The sequence below is a fragment of the Microtus ochrogaster genome, unplaced genomic scaffold, assembly GCF_000317375.1.
Source record: "Microtus ochrogaster isolate Prairie Vole_2 unplaced genomic scaffold, MicOch1.0 UNK17, whole genome shotgun sequence".
Classification (NCBI taxonomy): domain Eukaryota; kingdom Metazoa; phylum Chordata; class Mammalia; order Rodentia; family Cricetidae; genus Microtus; species Microtus ochrogaster.
This window is the reverse complement of record NW_004949115.1, coordinates 3,204,436-3,225,134: the sequence shown is the minus strand read 5'-3', so window position 1 is coordinate 3,225,134 and position 20,699 is coordinate 3,204,436. Positions and strand designations below refer to the sequence as shown.

The window sequence follows — 20,699 nt, the reverse complement described above, 5'->3', positions numbered from 1 at the left end:
CTTCCTTACCTTATTGGTTATTAGGTATTTAGTTAGTGTTAAGACAAAATGTAATTTCACAAGTATACTTCCAATTTGAATCAACAAATAATTTTCAAATACAAGATTAAAAATAAAGGAAACCTATTCCAGGGCAAGAATCCGGAATCTGCTCTTCCTTTTCCCATAAGAAGCCTAATGTGACCTGTGAAAATGGTTTCCTGTTCTCATGACCCAGAAACCCCTATAAAACGACTCAAATCAAGAACTGCAAATCTTTGTGTTTACTTTAAGAACACCCGTGAAACTTCCCAGGCCATCAAGGGTTTGCAGATCTGAAAAGCAACAAGGGCCAGATCCATTGGTTAGACCTGGGTCCTCCTTGTTCAGTCACCTCTCAATGAATAGATCCACCAGTTGGGAAGCAAGCCTTCAACACCTGAACCTTTTGGGGACATGTCAAAACTATAACACCAACTGCAAATTTAAGAAGCCCGGAATAATGTTCTGAGTGTTTTTTTGCAATTCCTTTTGTTTTTATGGTGTACCCCACTATTATAGCTTGATAACTTGTAATAATCCTTTCTGAATGGTTCTATTATAAACTGGGTAGATATTTAAGCTCACTTCTTTTATCTTAATGCTAGGGACTTGATTTCTTTAAATATATTCAGATAATACTTGTTTTATCATTTGGTTAATTATTAACATAGTTCCAAAGTCAACTCTACCAAAGAACACAAATTTAAAGAACTTTAATTTTTTACATGTTTCCTATCTCCTATTCTATCACTCTCACTCTGGATGACTATTTTTATTTTATTTATTTATTTATTTAAAATTATTTTTATTTTGTGTGTATGGGTGTTTTGCCTGCATGTATGTCTGCATCAGATCCTCAGGACTGGAATTACAGTCAATTGTGAGCTGCTGTGTGGGTTCTGGGAACTGAACCCAGGTTCCCTTCAAGAGTAGCCATGCTCTTAGCTATTGAGCCATCTCTCTAGCCCACAGGAGGAACTTTTTTATTTATTTAATGACATGTATTTCCATTTTTCACATGATAAACAAATGTGTATTTGTATGTTAATTCTAGTAATGCTCAAACTAAACATAAAAGAATTCTAGTTTATGATTCTTCATCTCATTTTTAGAAAAACGCGAAGTCTGAATATATTTTGTCTCTTTCCCAATTCTCTTGAACACGTAGTTATTCACAACCTGTAAATGCGAGTGTTGCCTGTACTTCTTTGATATTCATTTGTTAGGAATATATAACTGAAGTAGGAAATTATAATCTGAAATTGCTAAGATAAAAATATAAAGCATGGTTTTAGGAGAAATTTTCATAAAACATGTATTTACCCTTATAGTCTCTAGTAATACATTTGGGGGGGGAGGGTGTGGGTGTGTGTGGGTGTGTGCTCATGACTTAGTCCTGACAAGTTCAATAATGTAATTTTTTCCATAAGGTAAGATAAGTGTTTATTTTTAAAAGATTAAGATACTATATGACTTAATCATGCTGTGGGAATGTTCAGTATGGTGTGGGTCATTGAGTAAGTTACTTGCTGTTACTGCTGCTCTTCATCTTTTTCTTTCAGACAGTGTCTCACTAACACAGCCTGCCTGTGTCTCTTAAGTCACAATTCTCATGCCTCTGACTTTCAGTTTTTGAAATGTTAAGATTATAGGCTGTGCCACTATGCTCAGGTACTTCCTGTTGTCCCAAGTACTTCTATTAGTTTAATAAAAGGGATTTATTTAGAGGGAATTTAAAAAGTAAAATCAGTTCTCAATCTTCTGTTTAAGCCTGTTTCCTTGGAGTATATTTCTTTTTTTTTCATGTGTTTCATTTGTTTATCCATTTCCTTATCAATACTCACCATAGGAACATCCATAAGCCTGATTTTGAACTTAAAATAACTCCTGTGGCACTGCAGTGTTTTAGATTCCTGATGAACAGAAGATTGTGTTCAATTTCTATATCCTGCCTTCTGATGCTGTCTTTTAACATGAATCATTTTTTTTTCAGTAGATGTCCAGCTAATTTAAAAAACCAAGCACTGTGCTTGGTGCATGGACTTTGATAGAGGATAAAATCTGAAATGCCAATACTGGTGTATTAACCATGGTAAAGCTTTGTTGCTCTGTCTCATCAAGGCTTCTTATGCTAGGACAGGAATTGATAACAGGACACAAAACAATTGTAAAGAAGCAACTTGGCAAACTTGGTTAACTTCAAAATGTAGTTGCGCATAGCTTGTCTTAGTAGAACTGACAACATGAGAGTCTTATTTTTACATCTAATTTCTGTTCTGATTTTAGCATGAATATGTCTTTATGCCCAAAGGTGTGTTATTCAATCAAAATATTAGTCGTACCAAATTTCTTAGCACAATGTCTGATGTATAACAGGTACACAATAACTGTTGAACAACTCTCATACTGTGTGAGGGATAACATATATTCTACTTTAGAAACCAAATATAGCAGTTGCATTGCACATAGATAATAAACTGGTTTCTTAGTAGCAAACAAATAGGGGCCTAAGGAAATGGCTCATTCAACAAGGCACTTGTCCTGCAAGGCTGACAAATTGAGCTCAGATCCCTAGCACCCACTTAAAAAGACAAGCAGAGAACATACCTGTAATTCCACTGCCGTGCTGACAGAGCAGGCAAGATACCTGGAGGTTGCTGGCCAGCCAGTCCAGACAATAAGTAAGTTTCAGTTTCAGTTAAAGAACCTGTCTCAAAAAATAAGGTGGAGAGCAATATAGGAAAATACTCAACATCAACTTCTGGCTCTCTATGCACACACACACACACACACACACACACACACAAACTCGTGTGTGTGTGTGTGTGTATATACATATATATATGCATGCATATATTATACACAAAAACAAAGAATAATAATAGAGACCTCCTTTTAACATTTGATTGTGTATGCATGTGTGCACACCACAGCTCACATGTAGAAATCAGAGGACAGTTTGTGAGAGTTGTCTCTTCACACCATGTTGAGGCCTAGGGGACTGAATTCAGATCGTCAAGCTCAGCAGCAACCACCATTGCCCAAAGAGCTATTTCACCAACCCAAGTCCTGAGATATTTAATCTCAATTTATTTCCCTTTTCCTTCATCATAAGCCATGTGCATCTAGAAGGAGTATCATACACACTAAATGTAAATTTTTGTAGGAGAAATGCTATTCGACAAAAAACAGTATTTGTTCAGATTACTTTTAGCAGAAATTAAGTTTTATTTTGGACATGGTTTCTACCAATAATGAATGATTTCCATAGTTACCTGGCACACACCTACAACCCCAACCTTTGAGAGCCCCTCCAGAGCCCAATGTTGAATGACCAGAGGTTCAAGGCAAGTTTCAGTTGTATACTGAGTTAATAGTCCAACCTGGACTACATGAGACTCTATAAAAATACAAATGATACCTGTGTGCTACTCTGTTGCTGTGATAAAACACTAATCAAAAGCAACTTTGGGGACAAAGGGATTTATTTGATGTACGTGTGAGAGTCCATCATGGTGGGAATCTAAAGGCAGGAACTCAAGACAGGAACCAGAGGGCAGGAGCTGAAGGAGGCAGGAGCTGAAGGAGAGGCCATAAAGGAACACTGCTTATTGACTGGCTTCCTTTGGCTTGCTAAACTGTCTTACAGCCCAGGAATTCAACTGCCTACAGTTATGGTAATTTCTCACAGACATGGCTGCAGAACAGCCTAATCTGGACAGTCCCCAACTTGAGATGCTCTCAGCTGACTCTGGGCTATATCAAATTGACAGTTGAAGCTACTGACACAAAGAAATGGATGAATATTACTATATTGCTGTTGTAATGAATTTGATTTCACTTTGGTTGAATTACATACAATAAAAGGAACATGTTTATTCAAGAGTATTTGGGAAATGGAGAAGTACTCTTAAAAAGATAGTTACAAATCTTCACAATTCCAACAAATGAGAAAACTGCATCACTCATAATTTTGGAGGAAAATTTATTTAGAAAGCAAATTTAATTTTTTCTGAACGTTTTTCAAAACTTTTGCACATTTTAAATTTTTTTATTTTATGTATATGGTTGTTTTGCCTGCACGTATGTTGTTGCACCACACATATTCCTAGTGCTTGCATAGGTCAGAAGAGGGTGCTGAATCCCCTGAGACTGGGGTTATGGACTGTTGTAAACCATTATGTGAGTACTGGGAATTGAACCTAGGTCCTCTGCAAGAACAAATGCTCTTAACCACTGAGCCATCACTCCAGACTCCTCTTTCCTTACTTCAATAAGAATTACCTTTTGGATACTCAATTTTCATCTTAAAGCTGCTGAACTCTTCCGCATTAATCTGTAATGTAATGAATGCCTCGGTTTAGCTAGTCTATGGGCCCATTATGCTTGTCCCATTGTGCTTTCGACAGGTCAAGAAAGTTCAAGTGCTGGTTCCAGAGGGAAGTCCAGAAGAGTAGCAAGTGACAGATGGGAGAGTCAGCTGTGGAGAGACAAGAAGTGCAGCTTGAGAGACCACCTATACTACAGTCGTGTTTATCCTGAAAGTATTCCGCGGAAATTTATTTCAGAGCATGGGAAGTTTCTCGCCCAGCAGTATAATACCCAACCTGCAAAGTATGTACCCTCAGAAGGAAACCACCCCAAACTCAGTGAATTTCCAAGTGCTCGAAGCCTTGGCCATTTTGAAGTAACCATCCTAGGTAGGTGAACTGCTTTTCTCTTATTCTTGAATACTATTAATTTAATGTATTGACTTTATTTATCTCTGTGTTTGTGTAAAATTTAATGTATTTATTAAATATAGTTAGAAGTTAGACTTAAAATATATAAGCACCCTCTGCCAGACACAAGTCCAAGGGGGGATTTCTCTTTGGCTCAAACTAAATGAGGGAAGCACTAATTATGAAATTAAGATCAGATTGGTTGGTGTCTCAACACTGGCAAGTCTTTAGAAATTTTGGGGGTGATGAGAATGGGAACTAAGGGAGCTTTCCTTTACCCATGACTGACAATACTGTTTGTTGATCTTGGTCCTAACTTTTACCAGTGCTGTTTTCACCATTATTCCCTTCTGTCCATTTCTTCCTGTTTCCTCTAATGTAAATATTCGTGCATGTAGTACAAGGTATAAATATCCATGGATAATGAAAGCTCTGACTTTCAGATGGTTTTCTCTTGATAATGGTGCTTGATCTCATCAGATACACTACCAAACTTTGTTCCATATCTAGGAAATAAAACTTAAGCCAAGATTTCCTATAAGTCACATAAAATAACCACAGAAACAAAGAGTCATAAAGAAACACAGAGACTGAATGGTTTTTTTTACATGCTACAGACTGAAGCAGATTGACTGTACTTCTCATCTGACTCATATGTAATTGTCACTTTTTATTAGCTTTGGCTGTGAGTCAGCTAAAAGCAAGGGTAGAAGGAACACAAATTTGTCATTCTGCTAACCAGATCAGATCAATATTAGAACTGTGCTATTTTTATATAAATGTTATCTTACCTGTTTTCAAGGTTGGTTTAGAGATGAAATATGAGGCATTTATGAATTTTAAAGGAAGGATAGAATGTAGTTGTTACTCGATCCATAAAGATAACCAATTTACTGCCATTTGGCAGTAATTTTCCCTGAGCTTTCTGGAATGGAGAAAGAACATTCTTTTATTTATTTGATTGCCTATTCAATTCAGAGCTAAAGAAAAATTATATGGCTTTAAGTCTCTCATTCAAGTTGAGCAGAAAGCAGGCCATGATTAAAAATCAGATTTCCTGAGTCTCTTAACCACTTTCATTTCAGAGAAAACAAGTATCCAATGTTAGAATAATATTTTTTAATTCAAACAAAATTTAAGTCTAAATATACCATGTAAAGTTATTATTAACACAGTTACAAATGAGCTTTTATGTTCAACTAGTTTTGATTTGCAAAGCAATGAAAATATATGAGATACTTTATTCCTACCTTAAGTTTATAACATACATAGTCACCTATAACAGTGAGGCATATCTAAATAAATCTCACAAATATGTATATTATATCATGTTATAACCCATAAATTCTGCTCTTTAATACGTTAACTTAATACAGAGATAAAATGTATAGAGCTAAGGTATGGTAAAGGGTCTTTTGATTGTCAGGCAACCTTGGTGAGAAGGTACAGCTTATCCAAATCAATTTGAGTTTCGTTCCCTGTGGGTAAACAGGTTTTTACAGGTCTTAAACTATTAGATACACATTATGATCAAACCAGCAAACTGAAACTAGCAAAATATGCTAATCTACTAAACATTTAACAATGTGTGATCTTTCACTCACAGGTTTGAACCATGAGATTGCGATTGATGTTGCGTTCCTACCTATGTACTCTCCAGAGGATGTGAGGACATCTCAAATAGACACATTCTTGACCTGCATGAATCACAGTTGCGTGTACCCACCAGAAGCACCTGAACGTGAAAAACTGCCAGATCCCAAGGCAGTTGCAGGTAACTGTTCTTTTTGTTCAGAAAAAAAAACACATAAAGAATCGTCACCTTTTCTCCATTTTTATTATTTAAACTACTGTAGCCTTAACTCATTTGCTAAGTGTACCCCCTAAGACTTAAATGTGAGTGTGTCTTTTAAATAAATTAAATATCTTGTTTCCATTCCAGTGAGCCATAAAGAACCCTTTTATGGTTATATTTACTTCATCAGACTGACAGGGTATGTCCATGAATTAGTGTAAATCTTTCCTTTTGTCCTTTATACTTTTGCTGTATAATTGCCTCAAATTATAATATGCTAGCAATTCTACAGAATAATTGTTTTCTCATAAATGTTTGGTTATTCAAGTGCTATTTATTCATTCTGCTCCTTCAGGACAGCTAAGACTATATGTGAGCCCAACAGTGAAACTCTAGCAACTTATGCTTTTTCTTACAATATCAAGTTCTCCATTCTGTGCTTAAAAACTTAACTCTGCAATGATGGTTGTTTATTCTGTTGTAGTTTCTGTTTCCTGAGCAAGTGGTAAAGCTTCTAGTCATTTTCATTGAGTGCAACAGGATAATACAGTTGAGAGAGCATTTAAGAATGCCATTTATTGCCAGTTTCTGGTGGGTTCCTCCAAACTGATGAAACTCTGGAAGCTCTGTTGATTTGGAGCATATCTTATTAAGTCTTCTTGATGATATCACTTGGCATGCCTGCTTGTACAAACTGAGTTTCAGTATCTAAATTTATGAGATTCAGGATTTTTTTCCTATTTTAGAGATGATTAATTAATTTGTAATATAATTTCCTATATTACAACCCCTTGGGCTTTCAGTAGTCTTAAATCCCCTAACTAGTGGAAATATTTCTGTATTCATATTTTCCCTTCGTGTCATATCTACCCTGTCACATACTTTCTGGTGTATGCATATACAATTATTGATATACAATTGTAGGTCAGAGTTCTCACTTATCTGCTCATGACTAGTGCCAGTATCCTCCCAGCCATCATTAGCGTGGTCACATGAAAAGTGCCTGGTACCAGTCTGCTAGGTAGTTAATATTTGGACATGAAGGACACAGATCACTAGAGGAGAAAAAAAGCAAGGTGATTCATTGTGAGTGAGATATCACTTTTTTTATGGCACAGCAGTAAAAATGATAGTGTTGGTGTCGTTCTGTGTTGAACAGTGTGCCTGGCCTTTCAACTAACTAATGCTCATAGAGAGCTTGACACAGTGAATACTGCTATCCCCTATTTAAGGGTGACTACACTGGAACTCAGTGTCTCACCAACATGAATTACAGAGCTAGGATTGGAATCTGAAAGTTTGCCTAATTCCAAACTTTCCCATTCCTTTCCCACTTCTAATGTAAGAGATCAAATAGGCTTCGTGATCTAAAGCAGTGGCTCATGGGATAACACTGTTGTCATCTATTTTTGGGGGGAGTAGGTTTTGAGACAGGGTTTCTCTGTGGCTTTGGAGCCTGTCCTGGAACTAGCTCTTGTAGACCAGGCTGGTCTCGAACTCACAGAGATCCACCTGCCTCTGCCTCCCGAGTGCTGGGATTAAAGGCGTGCGCCACCACCGCCCAGGCTCACTGTTGTCATCTTGTAAACACGACTTTCTTTTTAATCACAAAGGCTATACACAGTAATAATTTAAAATTTCTAACAGTTGCAGAAAAATCCTGTTTAAAAGTGAAAGTTCCCCTTGTCTTCCCATGTCTATTCTTTCTCACTTGTTTGCCATGTTTACTGATTAAATTTTTCCATTAAATAAATGCACATAAGTTGAATTCTATAGACATAATTTTTTTATTGAACGCTACATTTTTCTCTGCTCCCCTTGCTGCATCTCCCCTCCCCCTTTAGCCGTCCCCCAAGGTCCCCATGCTCCCAATTTACTCAGGAAATCTTGTCTTTTTCTACTTTCCATGTAGATTAGATCTATGTAAGTCTTTCTTAGTGTCTGCATTGTTGTCTGAGTTCTCTGGGGTTGTGGTTTGTAAGCTGGTTTTCTTTGCTTTGTGTTTAAAAACCACCTATAAGTAGATATGATAATTGTCTTTCTGGGTCTGGGTTACCTCACTCAAAATAATGTTTTCTAGCTCCATCCATTTGCCTGCAAAATTCAAAATGTCATTATTTTTTTCCTGCTGTGTAGTACTCCATATGTAAATGTACCACATTTTTCTTATCCACTCTTTGGTTGAAGGGCATTTAGATTGTTTCCAGATTCTGGCTATGACAAACAATGTTATGAACATAGTTGAGCACATGTCCTTGTGGCACAATTGACAATCCTTTGGATATATACCAAAAAGTGGTATTGCTGGGTCTTGAGGAAGGTTGTTCCCTAATTTTCTGAGAAATCGACACACTGACATCCAAAGGGGCTGTACCAGCTTGCATTCCCACCAGCAATGCAGGAGTATTCCCCACAACCTCTCCAGCATAAGTTGTCATCAGTGTTTTTGATATTGGTCATTCTTACAGGTGTAAGATGAAATCTCAGAGTTGTTTTGATTTGCATTTCTCTGATGACTAAGGATGTTGAGTATTTCCTTAAGTGTCTTTCAGCCATTTTAGATTCCTCTGTTGAGAATTCTCTGTTTGGGTCTATACTCCATTTTTTTATTGGATAAATTTGTTCTTTTGATGACCAATTTCTTGAGTTCTTTGTATATTTTCGAGATCAGACCTCTGTGTGATGTGGGGTTAGTGAAGATCTTTTCCCATTCTGTAGGCTGTCATTTTGTCTTGTTGACCATGTCCTTTGCTTTACAGAAGCTTTTCAGTTTCAGGAGGTCTCATTTATTAATTGTTTCTCTCATTGTCTGTGCTGTTGGTGTTATATTTAGGAAGTGCTCTCCTGTGCCAATGAGTTCAAGTGTATTTCCCACTTTCTCTTCTGTAAGGTTCAATGTAGCTGGCTTTATGTTGCGGTCTTTGATCCATTTGGACTTGAGTTTTGTGCATGGTTATAGATGGGGTCTATTTTCATTCTTCTTCATTTTGATATCCAGTTATGCCAGCACCATTTGTTAAATATGCTTTCTTTTTTCTATTTGCGATTTTTTGCTTCTTTGTCAGAAATCAGGTGTTCAAAGTTGTGTGAATTAATATTTGGGTCTTCTATTCAGTTCTGTCTGTTCTTAAGCCAATACCAGACTGTTTTCAGTACTGTAGCTCTGTAGTAGAGTTTGAAGTCAGGGATTGGGATGCCTCTAGAAGTTCCTTTATTGTATAGGATTGTTTTGGATATCCTAGGTTTTTTGCTTTTCCATATGAAGTTGAATACTATTCTTTCGAGGTCTGTGAAGAATTTTGCTGGATTTTTGATGGGCATTGCATTGAATTTGTAAATTGCTTTTGGTAAGATTATCATTTTTACTATGTTAATTCTGCCTACCCAAGAACATGGGAGATCTTTCCACTTGATGGTGTCTTCTTCAATTTCTTTCTTCAAAAATTTAAAGTTCTTGTTATACAAGTCTTCCATAGAGTTACTCTGAAATAAATTTATTCTAATTGTGGATATTGTGAAGGGTGATGTTTCTCTGATTTCTTTCTCAGCCCTTTTATCATCTGTGTAGGAGGGCTACTGACTTTTTTGAATTAGTCTTGTATCCTGTTACATTACTGAAAATGTTTATGAGTCGTAAGAAAGTTCCTTGGTAGAATTTTTGGGGTTACTTATGTAAACTATCATATCATCAGCAAATAATGAGAGTTTGACTTCTTCTTTTCTGGTTTGTATTCCCTTGATCTCCTTTTGTTGTCTTATTGTTCTAGCTAGGATCTCAAGAACTCTATTGAATAGATATGGAGAGAATAGACAACCTTGTCTTGTTCCTGATTTTAGTGGGATCGCTGGGAGTTTCTCTTCATTTAGTTTGATGTTAGCTGTTGGCTTGCTGTATATTGCCTTTATTATGTTTAGGTATGTTCCTTGTATCTCTGTTCTCCTTAAGACCTTTATCATGAAGGGATGTTGTATTTTGGAATTCTATAGACACAGTTTTTTAATCAGCTCCCCCAAAGTACGCCTTGGAAAATTTTCATGCCTTTATAGCAAGAGCTACCACATTCTACTCAGGAACAACAAAATATTCTACAGTGTGACCAAATCAAAATTTGCTTTAATGGGCCCCCATTGAAGAGTGTTTAAGCCGGGCGGTGGTGGCGCACACCTTTAATCCCAGCACTCGGGAAGCAGAGGCAGGAGGATCTCTGTGAGTTCGAGGCCAGCCTGGCCTACAGAGCGAGTTCCAGGACAGGAACCAAAAGCTACGGAGAAACCCTGTCTCAAAAATCAAAAAAAAAAAAGTGTTTAAGATTGGTTCCAGCTAGGCCAGGCATGTTATGTATAAATAAGTCACTTAATTATTTGCTTATTTTTATCTTTTCTAGAAATTTCACTGCTAGCATTTTTTACATTTTCCTACAAATATTATTTCTTTGTTTTCGAGACAGGGTTTCTCTGTGTAACTTTGGAGCCTGTCCTGGCACTGTAGACCAGGCTGGCCTCAAACTCACAGAGATCCTCCTGCCTCTGCCTCCTGAGTGCTGGGATTAAAGGTGTGCGCCACTACCACCCAGCAAATATTATTCATGTTATTATTAACTTGTGGCCTGTCTTTTCACATTGAAAAAATACCTTTCATTGTATATTAAAAATACTTTTACCCAGTTTGACAATTATTGAAAGGAAGGTATCAGTCATAACATCAATGTCTATGCTTCTGCTGCTTTAAAAAAAAAGAGAGAAGAAAATAAAAAAGATAGCTAATCTTCAAACTTCTTTAAAAATCTAAGGTGTTTGTCTGTGACCTTGAAAATATGTAGATTTGCTTTACTCTGTAAAAAAGAAAAGGAAACAGAAAAGTAAATATTCTAGGAAATACATGTAAGAATATTATTGATTGCACCTATTGATAGATGTGCTTTCTGTCTGGAGAAGTTTCATAAATGCATGTGATGAACTACAAAGAAGATTAGAGCCACCATTAATATTGTAAGAAAAAGATCATCAGTTTGTGTGATTATAAATCCAAGTAAATATTTAACTATTTTACAATGCTTACCATCTGTTTTTCACTTTTAGGTGATATTGTAAAAGAAGCAGCTGAACTGGATAGAGTCCACGTCGTCTGTGTCTTGGATATCTGTAATTTGGGTAACAATAAAGGGGAGGTCTTTTTGCATAAGATTTATACTCCAGAATAGGCTTCTTAAAGATTAGCACATAAAATAATTATAGGGTATATATAGAATGCTGCTTTAAAGAGAATCTATTCTTTTCTTGGTATTTTCATCAGAATATTCCAAGAACTCTAAAGTTAAGTGGTTTTCAGTTCATCTTGTATTTGACATTCTCACTTCATTATTAGATTCATTATTGAAAAACCATCAAGACAATTTTCTGTCAGAAGTTTCTTCAGTAGTGTGTGACTACTTGTAACAATTTATGTTATACTGTTCCTTCTGCAAAGTGTATTTTTGTTCCAACGCATCCTGGCCAACACAATTTAACATCCCCCTGATTTTATTCACATATGGTGATAAATCTTGCTTTACAAATTTAAAGATCAAATTGTCATTCTCCAAAAGTGATCACCTATATTTTTTTCTTTTTTTATTAAAATTTTTTTATTAAAAATTTCCGCCTCCTCCCTGCCTCCCTTTTCCCTCCCCTCCCCCCACTCCCCACCCCACTCCCCTCCCCCTCCCTCTTCAGTCCAAAGAGCAGTCAGGGTTCCCTGCCCTGTGGGCAGTCCAAGGTCCTCCCCACTCCATCCAGGTCTAGGAAGGTGAGCATCCAAACCAGCTAGGCTCCCACAAAGCCAATACATTGGTAAGGTCAAAACCCAATGCCAATGTCCTTGGCTTCTCAGCAGTCCACCATATTCAGAGAGTCTGGTTTGATCACATGCTCCATCAGTCACAGTCCAGCTGGCCTTGGTGATCTCCCAGTAGATCAGCCTCACCGTCTCAGTGGGTGGGTGCCCTCCCCTCGGTCTTGCCTTCCTTGTTTATGTTCTCCCTCCATCTTTTCCTCATTTGGACCTTGGGAGCTCAGTCCATTGCTCAAACAACGTAATTCCTATCATGTCCAGAAACATACATACAGATTGTAATGATCCAGCTGCCCTCCCTTCTCTACATTTGCTATAAAATGAATATATTGAATGACATTATCATATAAGTTTTCAACCAATTTCCAATACCTTGAAGTTTTAAGTATTTTGATCAGTGTATAATGTTAAAGCCAGAGACTACAGTATGTCTACATTCCTATGTTTATTTGCAATTTCAGTATATGTGATGTAATTTTAGACAGTGAAATTATATCTCACATTAATATCTAAAGTGCTTGTATTGAAAATAAAAGGACAGTAAGTAACAGAATTTTGTTTTGGTCTAGATCTCTACTGTGTTTTAAAGGTAAATGATCACTCTACCTTTGTAAAGACCTGTGTCTAACACCCATGTGGCTAAATAAGTGAGATGTCAAATGAGAGTAAATATTTCTGTATCAAGATGAATCTGATTGTGGTTGAGGTGTAAACTCAGAAGCATTCTTTATGGCCCTATAATTTTGTGATGTCATGTGCTATACAGTTTTAATGTGATGGGAAGCCTAAAAACTTAAAGGCATACTGCATTTTGTTCATAAAGGTGTTCAGTTTTCTTTGTAACTGTATTGAGGGTTAAACTGTGAATCCTTTGTGTTTCATAGCAGTAATAAATAAGTTAACATGTAGTAACTTTTTTGGTCTCCTGTCTCATTTTGAGTGCAGTTCATGTGTGTTTTCCATATTGGATGGCACACATATATGTGTGCGTGTGGTTATAAGTGATCCAAGGTGATTTTCTCACACTGGTTTCAAGACTCATTTTTCAAGTAGAATTTAGGATTTGGGGTTTATTTGGCAATTTGATTTTAGAGCCACATGCATAAGGGGGAATTGACATAGCTGTTAATTGAAAGGCACAAAGATATAAAAACTACACAGGCGTACTTTCTGTTCTTATATTGAAGTTTATATGCCAGGGACTGGGGATGGAGAGTTGGCTCTGTGATTAAGAGAACTTATTGCTCTTGCAGAGAACCAGGGTTTGATACCCAGTACCAACATATTGATTCACAACCATCTGTACAGCCAGTTCCAGAGTATCTAACCCCCTCTTCTGACCTGTGTAGGTAGTAGGCATGCATGTGGGACACATGAATATATGTAGGCAAACATTCATACACATAAAATAGCATAAATGTTTTTAAAATATTAAGAAATTTATATTCTACTAATATATAATATATATAATGTATTTATCAAAATTCAGAGTTAAACATCTGTGTTCATATATCTGGCAATTTGCTGTAGCTGTTTCCGAAAGAAAGTGGCAAACTACCATCCGAAGAATATTAATTTCAAATATACGAGTGTGAGGCCATCTTCCAAGAAACAAGTCAGTTGGTCAATGACAAAATACTATGTACTTAAGGACCATAGTCTTTCCCTAGAATTTCTAATTTTTGAATAGCACATGAGAGGTAGACATGAAAATACTTGGGCAAGATGGTGAAGCGATAATTTGAAAGCATATTCTCTGCCAAATATGTATTTAATTTGTTTTTTGCTTTAAGCAATTTTTATTAAAGAATGATTAACATTAAATGCTGACTAAATGGGAAGCCTTTTCACAGCAGAGCTCTAATTTCTTTATTTTTTTTAATTATGTGGGGATGGGGAAGAGGTATAGGCACATGTTAGTAAGGGCACCTGCACCTGGAGTGTCCAAAAGAGGACATCAGAGTCTCTAGACTGGAGTCCCAGTCACAGCATAAAGTATCTTTTGCCTTGTGGACTTCAGATACTTTGGCTCTATACCCTAGAGTGGTATATCTTGGTTGCGATTGTTCTATTTCTATTGCTTTGAGATGGCTCCATACACATTTCCATACAGGCTGTACAAATTTACTTCCGACAAATTTACATTCTTACCAGTAGTAAATATGGTTTCCACTTTTTTTTCACATGTTTTCCAGTATTCATTGTCCTCTGTCTTCTTAATGGTAGCCAGTATGGCTGGAAGAAATGGAATCTCGCAGTAGTTTTAATTTACGTTTTCTTGATGGCTGAGGTCAGCAATTTAAAGTGTTTATTTGCCATTTCTGTTTCTTATTTTAAGAACTCTCCATTCAGATCATTAGATCATGTATAGGTTGGTTGATTTGGCTTTTTTGTGTTTAATTCGAAATTCTTTACCTTGATATTAATCATTTGTTAGCTGTGTAGTTTGCCAAGACATTCTCCCATCATTAGGTTGTCTCTTGTCTGAATGTTTATTTTTCTGAAGTCATTTTGTGATTTGTGCTTGCTGTTGCACTGATCATCTTTTCAGGTACCTTCAGCATCTTCTTCTTTCTCTCATAAGCATGAGTACCGAAGATTATGTAGGTAGATTGATGAGAGGTGAAATGCACTTTATTATTTCAGTGATCAGTTGTTTTAGTAAAACACATTTAGGAAAAAAATGTTTGAAAATAGGTAAAAATGAGATTTGGGGATTATGTAATGTTTTTATTCACTTAAGGTTATATTTGAGTTTCTATCACAGCTACACATACACACACAAAAAAACACTAGATAGAAAGTGTATGCCACTTGTTCTTATATCAATGCTCCCTCTAGCCTGAACTTTTTACCTGCCTTTATTCTCTCTCTCTCTCTCTCTCTCTCTCTCTCTCTCTCTCTGTGTGTGTGTGTGTGTGTGTGTGTGTGTGTGTGTGTGTGTCTATAAGCAGCTTTAAATCCAAGCACCAGTCTTGTGGGATCCTGAGGAAATCTACTTAAACCTCAGTTTCCTTACTCGTAACATTTGACTTATGGACCCATCAAGTTCTATGGGTCCTTTGGTTTGTTAGAATGCTTATTAGGACACAAAAAATGTCTTTTCATTATAGCCATATGCTTCTGAAAATGTGCTTTTCTGTTAACAACATCTTACAATTATTAAAATACCAACTTAATAGATCACTATAATCAAAAATAAGCATAAAAATCACTTAATTTAATGACCTACTTGTTTGTATTGCAGTAGTATACACATACACACCTATGTTCATACATACATAGTTTTGGTAAAAATAGGAAGCAAGTACATTTCTCTAGTTTCATACATATATAGTATTTTTAGTAATTCTCACCCTCATGATTGACTCTTACTCTTTCTACCTCTTCTACTGAAGCCCTCCTTCTTTCTAAGAAGTTCCCCTCCAGCTTTCTCATCTTATTTTGGATATGACACAATGAATTAAGGTTGCTCCTATGAGCATGAATGGAGGCTTTTTTACTGGAACATGGGCTACTTTTCAGTGCCCAGCAACTGGGAGAAGATAGAATCTCATGCCCGCCCCCATGAAATGTTGGCAAGGCCCAGTCTTGTGCAACTAATGACACAAGCAATAGTATTTTTGCTCATTGTTAAGATAAGATTTCTGTATTCTTGGAAAGTTTCATAGACATATACAATGTGTTTTGGTAATATCAGCTTCTTCTGGGCTTCTCCACAGCATGTTTCCCTCTCAGCTTCATATAACTTTCATTTTCATAGGTTTATCTTGTTAAATATGGTAAAAGTATTATAGGTGGATCTTAGTTTGGCCTGCTTTTGTGTACAAATGGAGACAAAGGGTCCCAGAGATATTTGTATTTGCAGAAAAATATGACACTAGTTGTAGAATTGGCATTTGTGAAAAGGGTAGTGTGTCAGATACTTCATAAATCCTCAGAATATCAAGCTTAATACAAATAAGCATTCAGGTGTCTTGTGAAGCAAGGTCTCATGTATGCTAGGTTGGCCTCAAACTCAGCATATTCAAGGATGACTTTGAACTTTGATCTGCCAACCTCTACCTCCCAAGTGCTGGGATTATAGAAAATGGACCACCACACTGGATTCTTTGGTGCTAGAGATGAAACCAAGGCTCTGTGCATAGGAATTACCTAGAAGTGTTACTTAAAAAGAGAAATCTGTACTAAAGGTCTAGCCCAGCAATAGAGCGTTTATCTGACATGTACGGGGCCCTGGTCTCAGTTCCCAGCACCACAAAGTAAAATAAAATAAAATCAATTTTTTGCACTCCCCCATCCGCGCAGGTCCTGATGCAGGATGTTGGAGTAAGGGAGCCATGAATCATCATTCTAGTAACTTTCTGAAGGACTGTATTTTAGGTGTTCTACAAATAAAACGATAAAACCACTAAACAAGCACTGAAACTACTAATACCTCCCCACTAATGACTTTAAAAGTTAGAGTGAAAATTGAGTATCTTTATTCTGTTAAGTCTTACTCAACCACAAAAGCTTTAAGAGCAATTTGAAATTATCAAAGTTGTGACTATAAAAATACCATAAAATGCGAACATAAATGTGCTCATATACAAGTTATACAGTTCTGGTAACCATATAAAGTCATGCACGTCACCTGAGCAGTTTAACCAAAGACTTTAGTGACACTGTCTTCGGTACAGCAGCTCTGCCACAAAATGTTCTGGGAGAGCTGTTGTTTGAAAGGCACAGAGTGATGTCCAGAAGGAAAATGTGGGTTGAAAGGAGTGTTTGGGGATCACCGAAGTCTGACGTCCATCATATTTCACTAGCTTGTCATGAATCTATGTTTAAATGATTTCATTTTCCTGATAGAAAAGTTTAAATTAACTTTCTTCAATACTGAATGCTGATGGGAAATTTACCACTAATAACTGACCATCAGAAAGTTTGGGACAGTAACATATTAGCAATAATAACTTTCCCGTGTTATCATTTCCATTTTATTTAGCACAACAACATGGTGGTGTCCACAGAAAAACCATGAACATTCTGTGTATACTTTTGAATAGAACATAGGCCTTGACATTTTTCAATTCAGTCATAGTTATTAATTCTATTATGAATATGTTTACATTAATATCTTAGTTACACAAGAAAAGACAAAAAGAAACACTTTGGTTATTCCTGCCCATCAACAGTTTTTCTTATTTTCTGTTTGACTGTTTGCTAGATTCCCCCAGTGCTCCTGACTACTTGCCTTGGACTTTGGACCGCCAGTATAGTTAGTTTCATTTTGACCTGGTAGCATTCTGCTTCTTCCAACAGCCTGATACCTGTTTGTATAGATTGCTAACTCTTGGCCCAATAAGACTCCTGACATTTGTTTGCCTTGTCTGCTCATCTATTCCTTCAGCAGCCCTTAGCACACATTGTAATCTCCCCATCCCAGAAAACTGCCTGGACCCTTTGACATTCTGGCAATGTGTGTGCAACTGCTCCCAGGATCTATTGTAGTCTCAAGTTAAAGCCATGCTCGAAACAAAGAAGGCAGTGAAATGAACCTGTCTATACATTTGGGGGGGGAGGGGGATGAAGAATGTAAAAGCTCTCAGTGTTGAAAATGAAGGCTTAAACACTACCTTGCAGAGTGTAAAACCTGAGGGGAAATTATGGAAGCCAGCAGCCTGTAGATAACAATGAACAAATATTTGATTGTCTACCGTGGGCAAGGCACTGTACTCAAAGAGATTGCAAACTACCAAAGTATGTTTACTTCTAATGAGTAAACGAGGTAACAGAGGCTACTCCTTGGGGAACCTTCTTACAAAATAACTCACAAAGAAAACTGGAGAGGAAGAGGTAGTAAAATCCTTTCTACTAGTGCCAAAGCAATTAAAAGTAGGGATTTGAACTTACTCCCGGCTCAATCGCTGATAGCATACTTCAGCAGGGCTTGGAAAAGAAAACCAGGTTTGTGTTTGAAATATTCCAGGAGAGGTGACTTTCAGACTTGTCACGTGGGATTCCCAAGAGTCCAGTTCCTCATTCCAATTCACTCCGTGTTTATGAAAGTGCATTAGCTGGGACGGTAAGAAGAAAAAATTCATGGCAGAAAGTCATCCAATCCTCATATATTTATATGCAGAGTAAAGTTGATAGTGTTAGAATTCCGAAGAGAGTCTGGCTAAAGGTTGTGAGTCTGTGTGTGTCCAGCTGGAGGAGGGACAAGCAGAAGGGAATGTAGATAAAGTGAGCAAGAGCTGATGCCGTCAGAGCTTAGGTTGCTGGAGCTGAGATCAGTTACCTGCCTGCAACTGAAATTTCAAACTTCTGTTTAGAGAGGACATTAGTGGACAATGGTGACTGATAGTTGGAAATATCTGCAGACATCTTAAGTTTTATGATCAAATGAACAAGCAATGGATTGGAAGATGAAGAACAGGTTTTTCCATTGCCTGGCAGTCTTTGCCTTCTTACTTCAAAGTACAGCATCGTTTTCAACGAATGCCTACGTGTCTGTGACTTACTTCAACACGACCAGCAACGATACCATAACAGATACGTGTGAGTGTGGTGTCTACGGCTTAGCCTCACGAGTGGCGAATGCTATGGGAGTGGTGGGCATCCCTAAGGACGGTAACTATCAAGCTTGCGACCAGAACACTGAATTTACTAACACTGATAAGCCCTGGATAGCACTGATAGAAAGAGGTAATTGCACATTTTCTGAAAAAATTCAAACAGCAAGTAAAAGGAATGCTGATGCAGTTGTGATTTTCAATTCTCCGAAGACTGGCAACCAGACAATACAGATGGCAAATTTTGGTAAGTCCTGATTGAGTCCTGAGAGAATTCATGTTTACGTTTGACTTAAAATTGTATTCTTGTCTAGATTTAATGGATGATCTGGCAAAGAAATTAAGTCTTACAATTTTACATTACGTTTCCTGGCCCAGCACTACTTGCAATTATTTTATTCTTAGTCAATATTCTTAATTTGTCCCAAGGACAGGAAGACCTAGTAAAATGATTCCTACTTTCAGGTTTACATACCTTTATTAGTTTCTTCTGCATGTGTTATGCAACTGTTTTTTAATATGCTGTGCCTTTACCTCTGTCAACATCCAAATAACATTTCAATTTCGGTGTTATTTCAAATTTCTCAGCTGGGTTCACTGTCTCCCGGCAACTGGTTCTGTGTGTTTCCATGAAACTGTAAAACCGATCCATTAGTACTATTAGACAATAGCAGACAGGTGAAACTGGCAGAAAGGAGTCTCTGGCGCTGCTGTACACTAAGATTTGGGTCTATCTAAGGGATGAATACATGTAAATGACTCCATAAGAAATGTTCCCCATTAAAAAGTCCACAGAAGAATAATTCTTATCAGAACTAAAGCTTTTCCTTTGGAAAGGTGTCCTAATGAGTTCTTCAGTAAACCAATGTATCTACTTTATTTACTGTACAAGGGAAGGTACTTCTGAGAATTCACTTTAAAAGTAAATGGTTTGGGGGGTCTGGAGAGATGGCCCAAGTGGTTAATAGCATTGGTTTCTCTTCCAGAGGACCCGGGTTCAATTCCCAACACCCATATAACAGCTCACAACTGTCTGTAATTCCAGTTCCAGAGGATCTGATACCCTCACACAGATGTACCTGCAGGCAAAACAGCAATGCGCAGAAAATAAAAAATTAATTAATTTAAAAATCCTACTCTACTCGCTGTCTCTTGTAATCTGCCCTAGGCACTGCTAGGGGTTCCGCTGAGCACATTTCTTTTTCAAGCTAAAACAATCTGATTAGCCTCCGCTGACTATTTGTCTACTTTTGTATGTCCTTGGACTTTGTAGAAATAGAGTAATGCAGTTTTCTAGTGAAGATTGGAGATTATGCCTAGTCTGGGAAACAAACAAACAAACAAACAAAGACTTCCTTTTTATTCGAGCTTCGAGATCCTGGGTGCTCCGGGTTTCTTTGCCTGTGCACAACCATGTTCTACCATTGACTCTCCTGCTGTTTTAAAAATACAAACAGCATCTAGGTAAATATTAGTCTTGTTCTTGATACTCTCTTCGCAAATGTACAGTGGAAACTAATATTGTGTGAAATATGAGTGCCCTGCTGCTGAATTTAAAATATTTACTACAGGTCACTCATAGGAAATCTCTTCAAAAGACATGCCGACCCTCATGCTAATATGTGTCTCTGAACAGACTTTTTAACAGGAAGCACTACTACGTATATGATACTTGCATGAGCAACACTTTCTTTTTTTGTTTGTTTTGTTTGGTTTTTTGAGACAGGGTTTCTCTGTGGCTTTGGAGCCTGTCCTGGAACTAGCTCTGTAGA

At 37.1% G+C, this 20,699-nt stretch overlaps 2 protein-coding genes across 3 annotated transcripts in view; both read left to right on the top strand.

Annotated features, from left to right (window-relative positions):
• Positions 1–11,738, top strand: part of Radx (RPA1 related single stranded DNA binding protein, X-linked) — a 74,576-nt gene extending 62,838 nt beyond the window's left edge. Inside the window, exons 13-15 of one of the 2 annotated variants that reach the window (XM_005367368.1) lie at positions 4,431–4,721; positions 6,349–6,516; positions 11,617–11,738. In XM_005367368.1, coding sequence (XP_005367425.1) covers positions 4,431–4,721; positions 6,349–6,516; positions 11,617–11,738 — 581 coding nt within the window. The remainder of the gene's footprint in view (positions 1–4,430; positions 4,722–6,348; positions 6,517–11,616) is intronic. The other variant, XM_013353841.1, reaches the window with a different exon arrangement.
• A 7,030-nt stretch (positions 11,739–18,768) lies between these two features.
• Rnf128 (ring finger protein 128, E3 ubiquitin protein ligase) overlaps positions 18,769–20,699 on the top strand; it is a 105,050-nt gene continuing 103,119 nt past the window's right edge. Inside the window, exon 1 of the mRNA XM_005367367.1 lies at positions 18,769–19,174. Within this exon, the coding sequence (XP_005367424.1) occupies positions 18,769–19,174 (406 nt within the window). The remainder of the gene's footprint in view (positions 19,175–20,699) is intronic.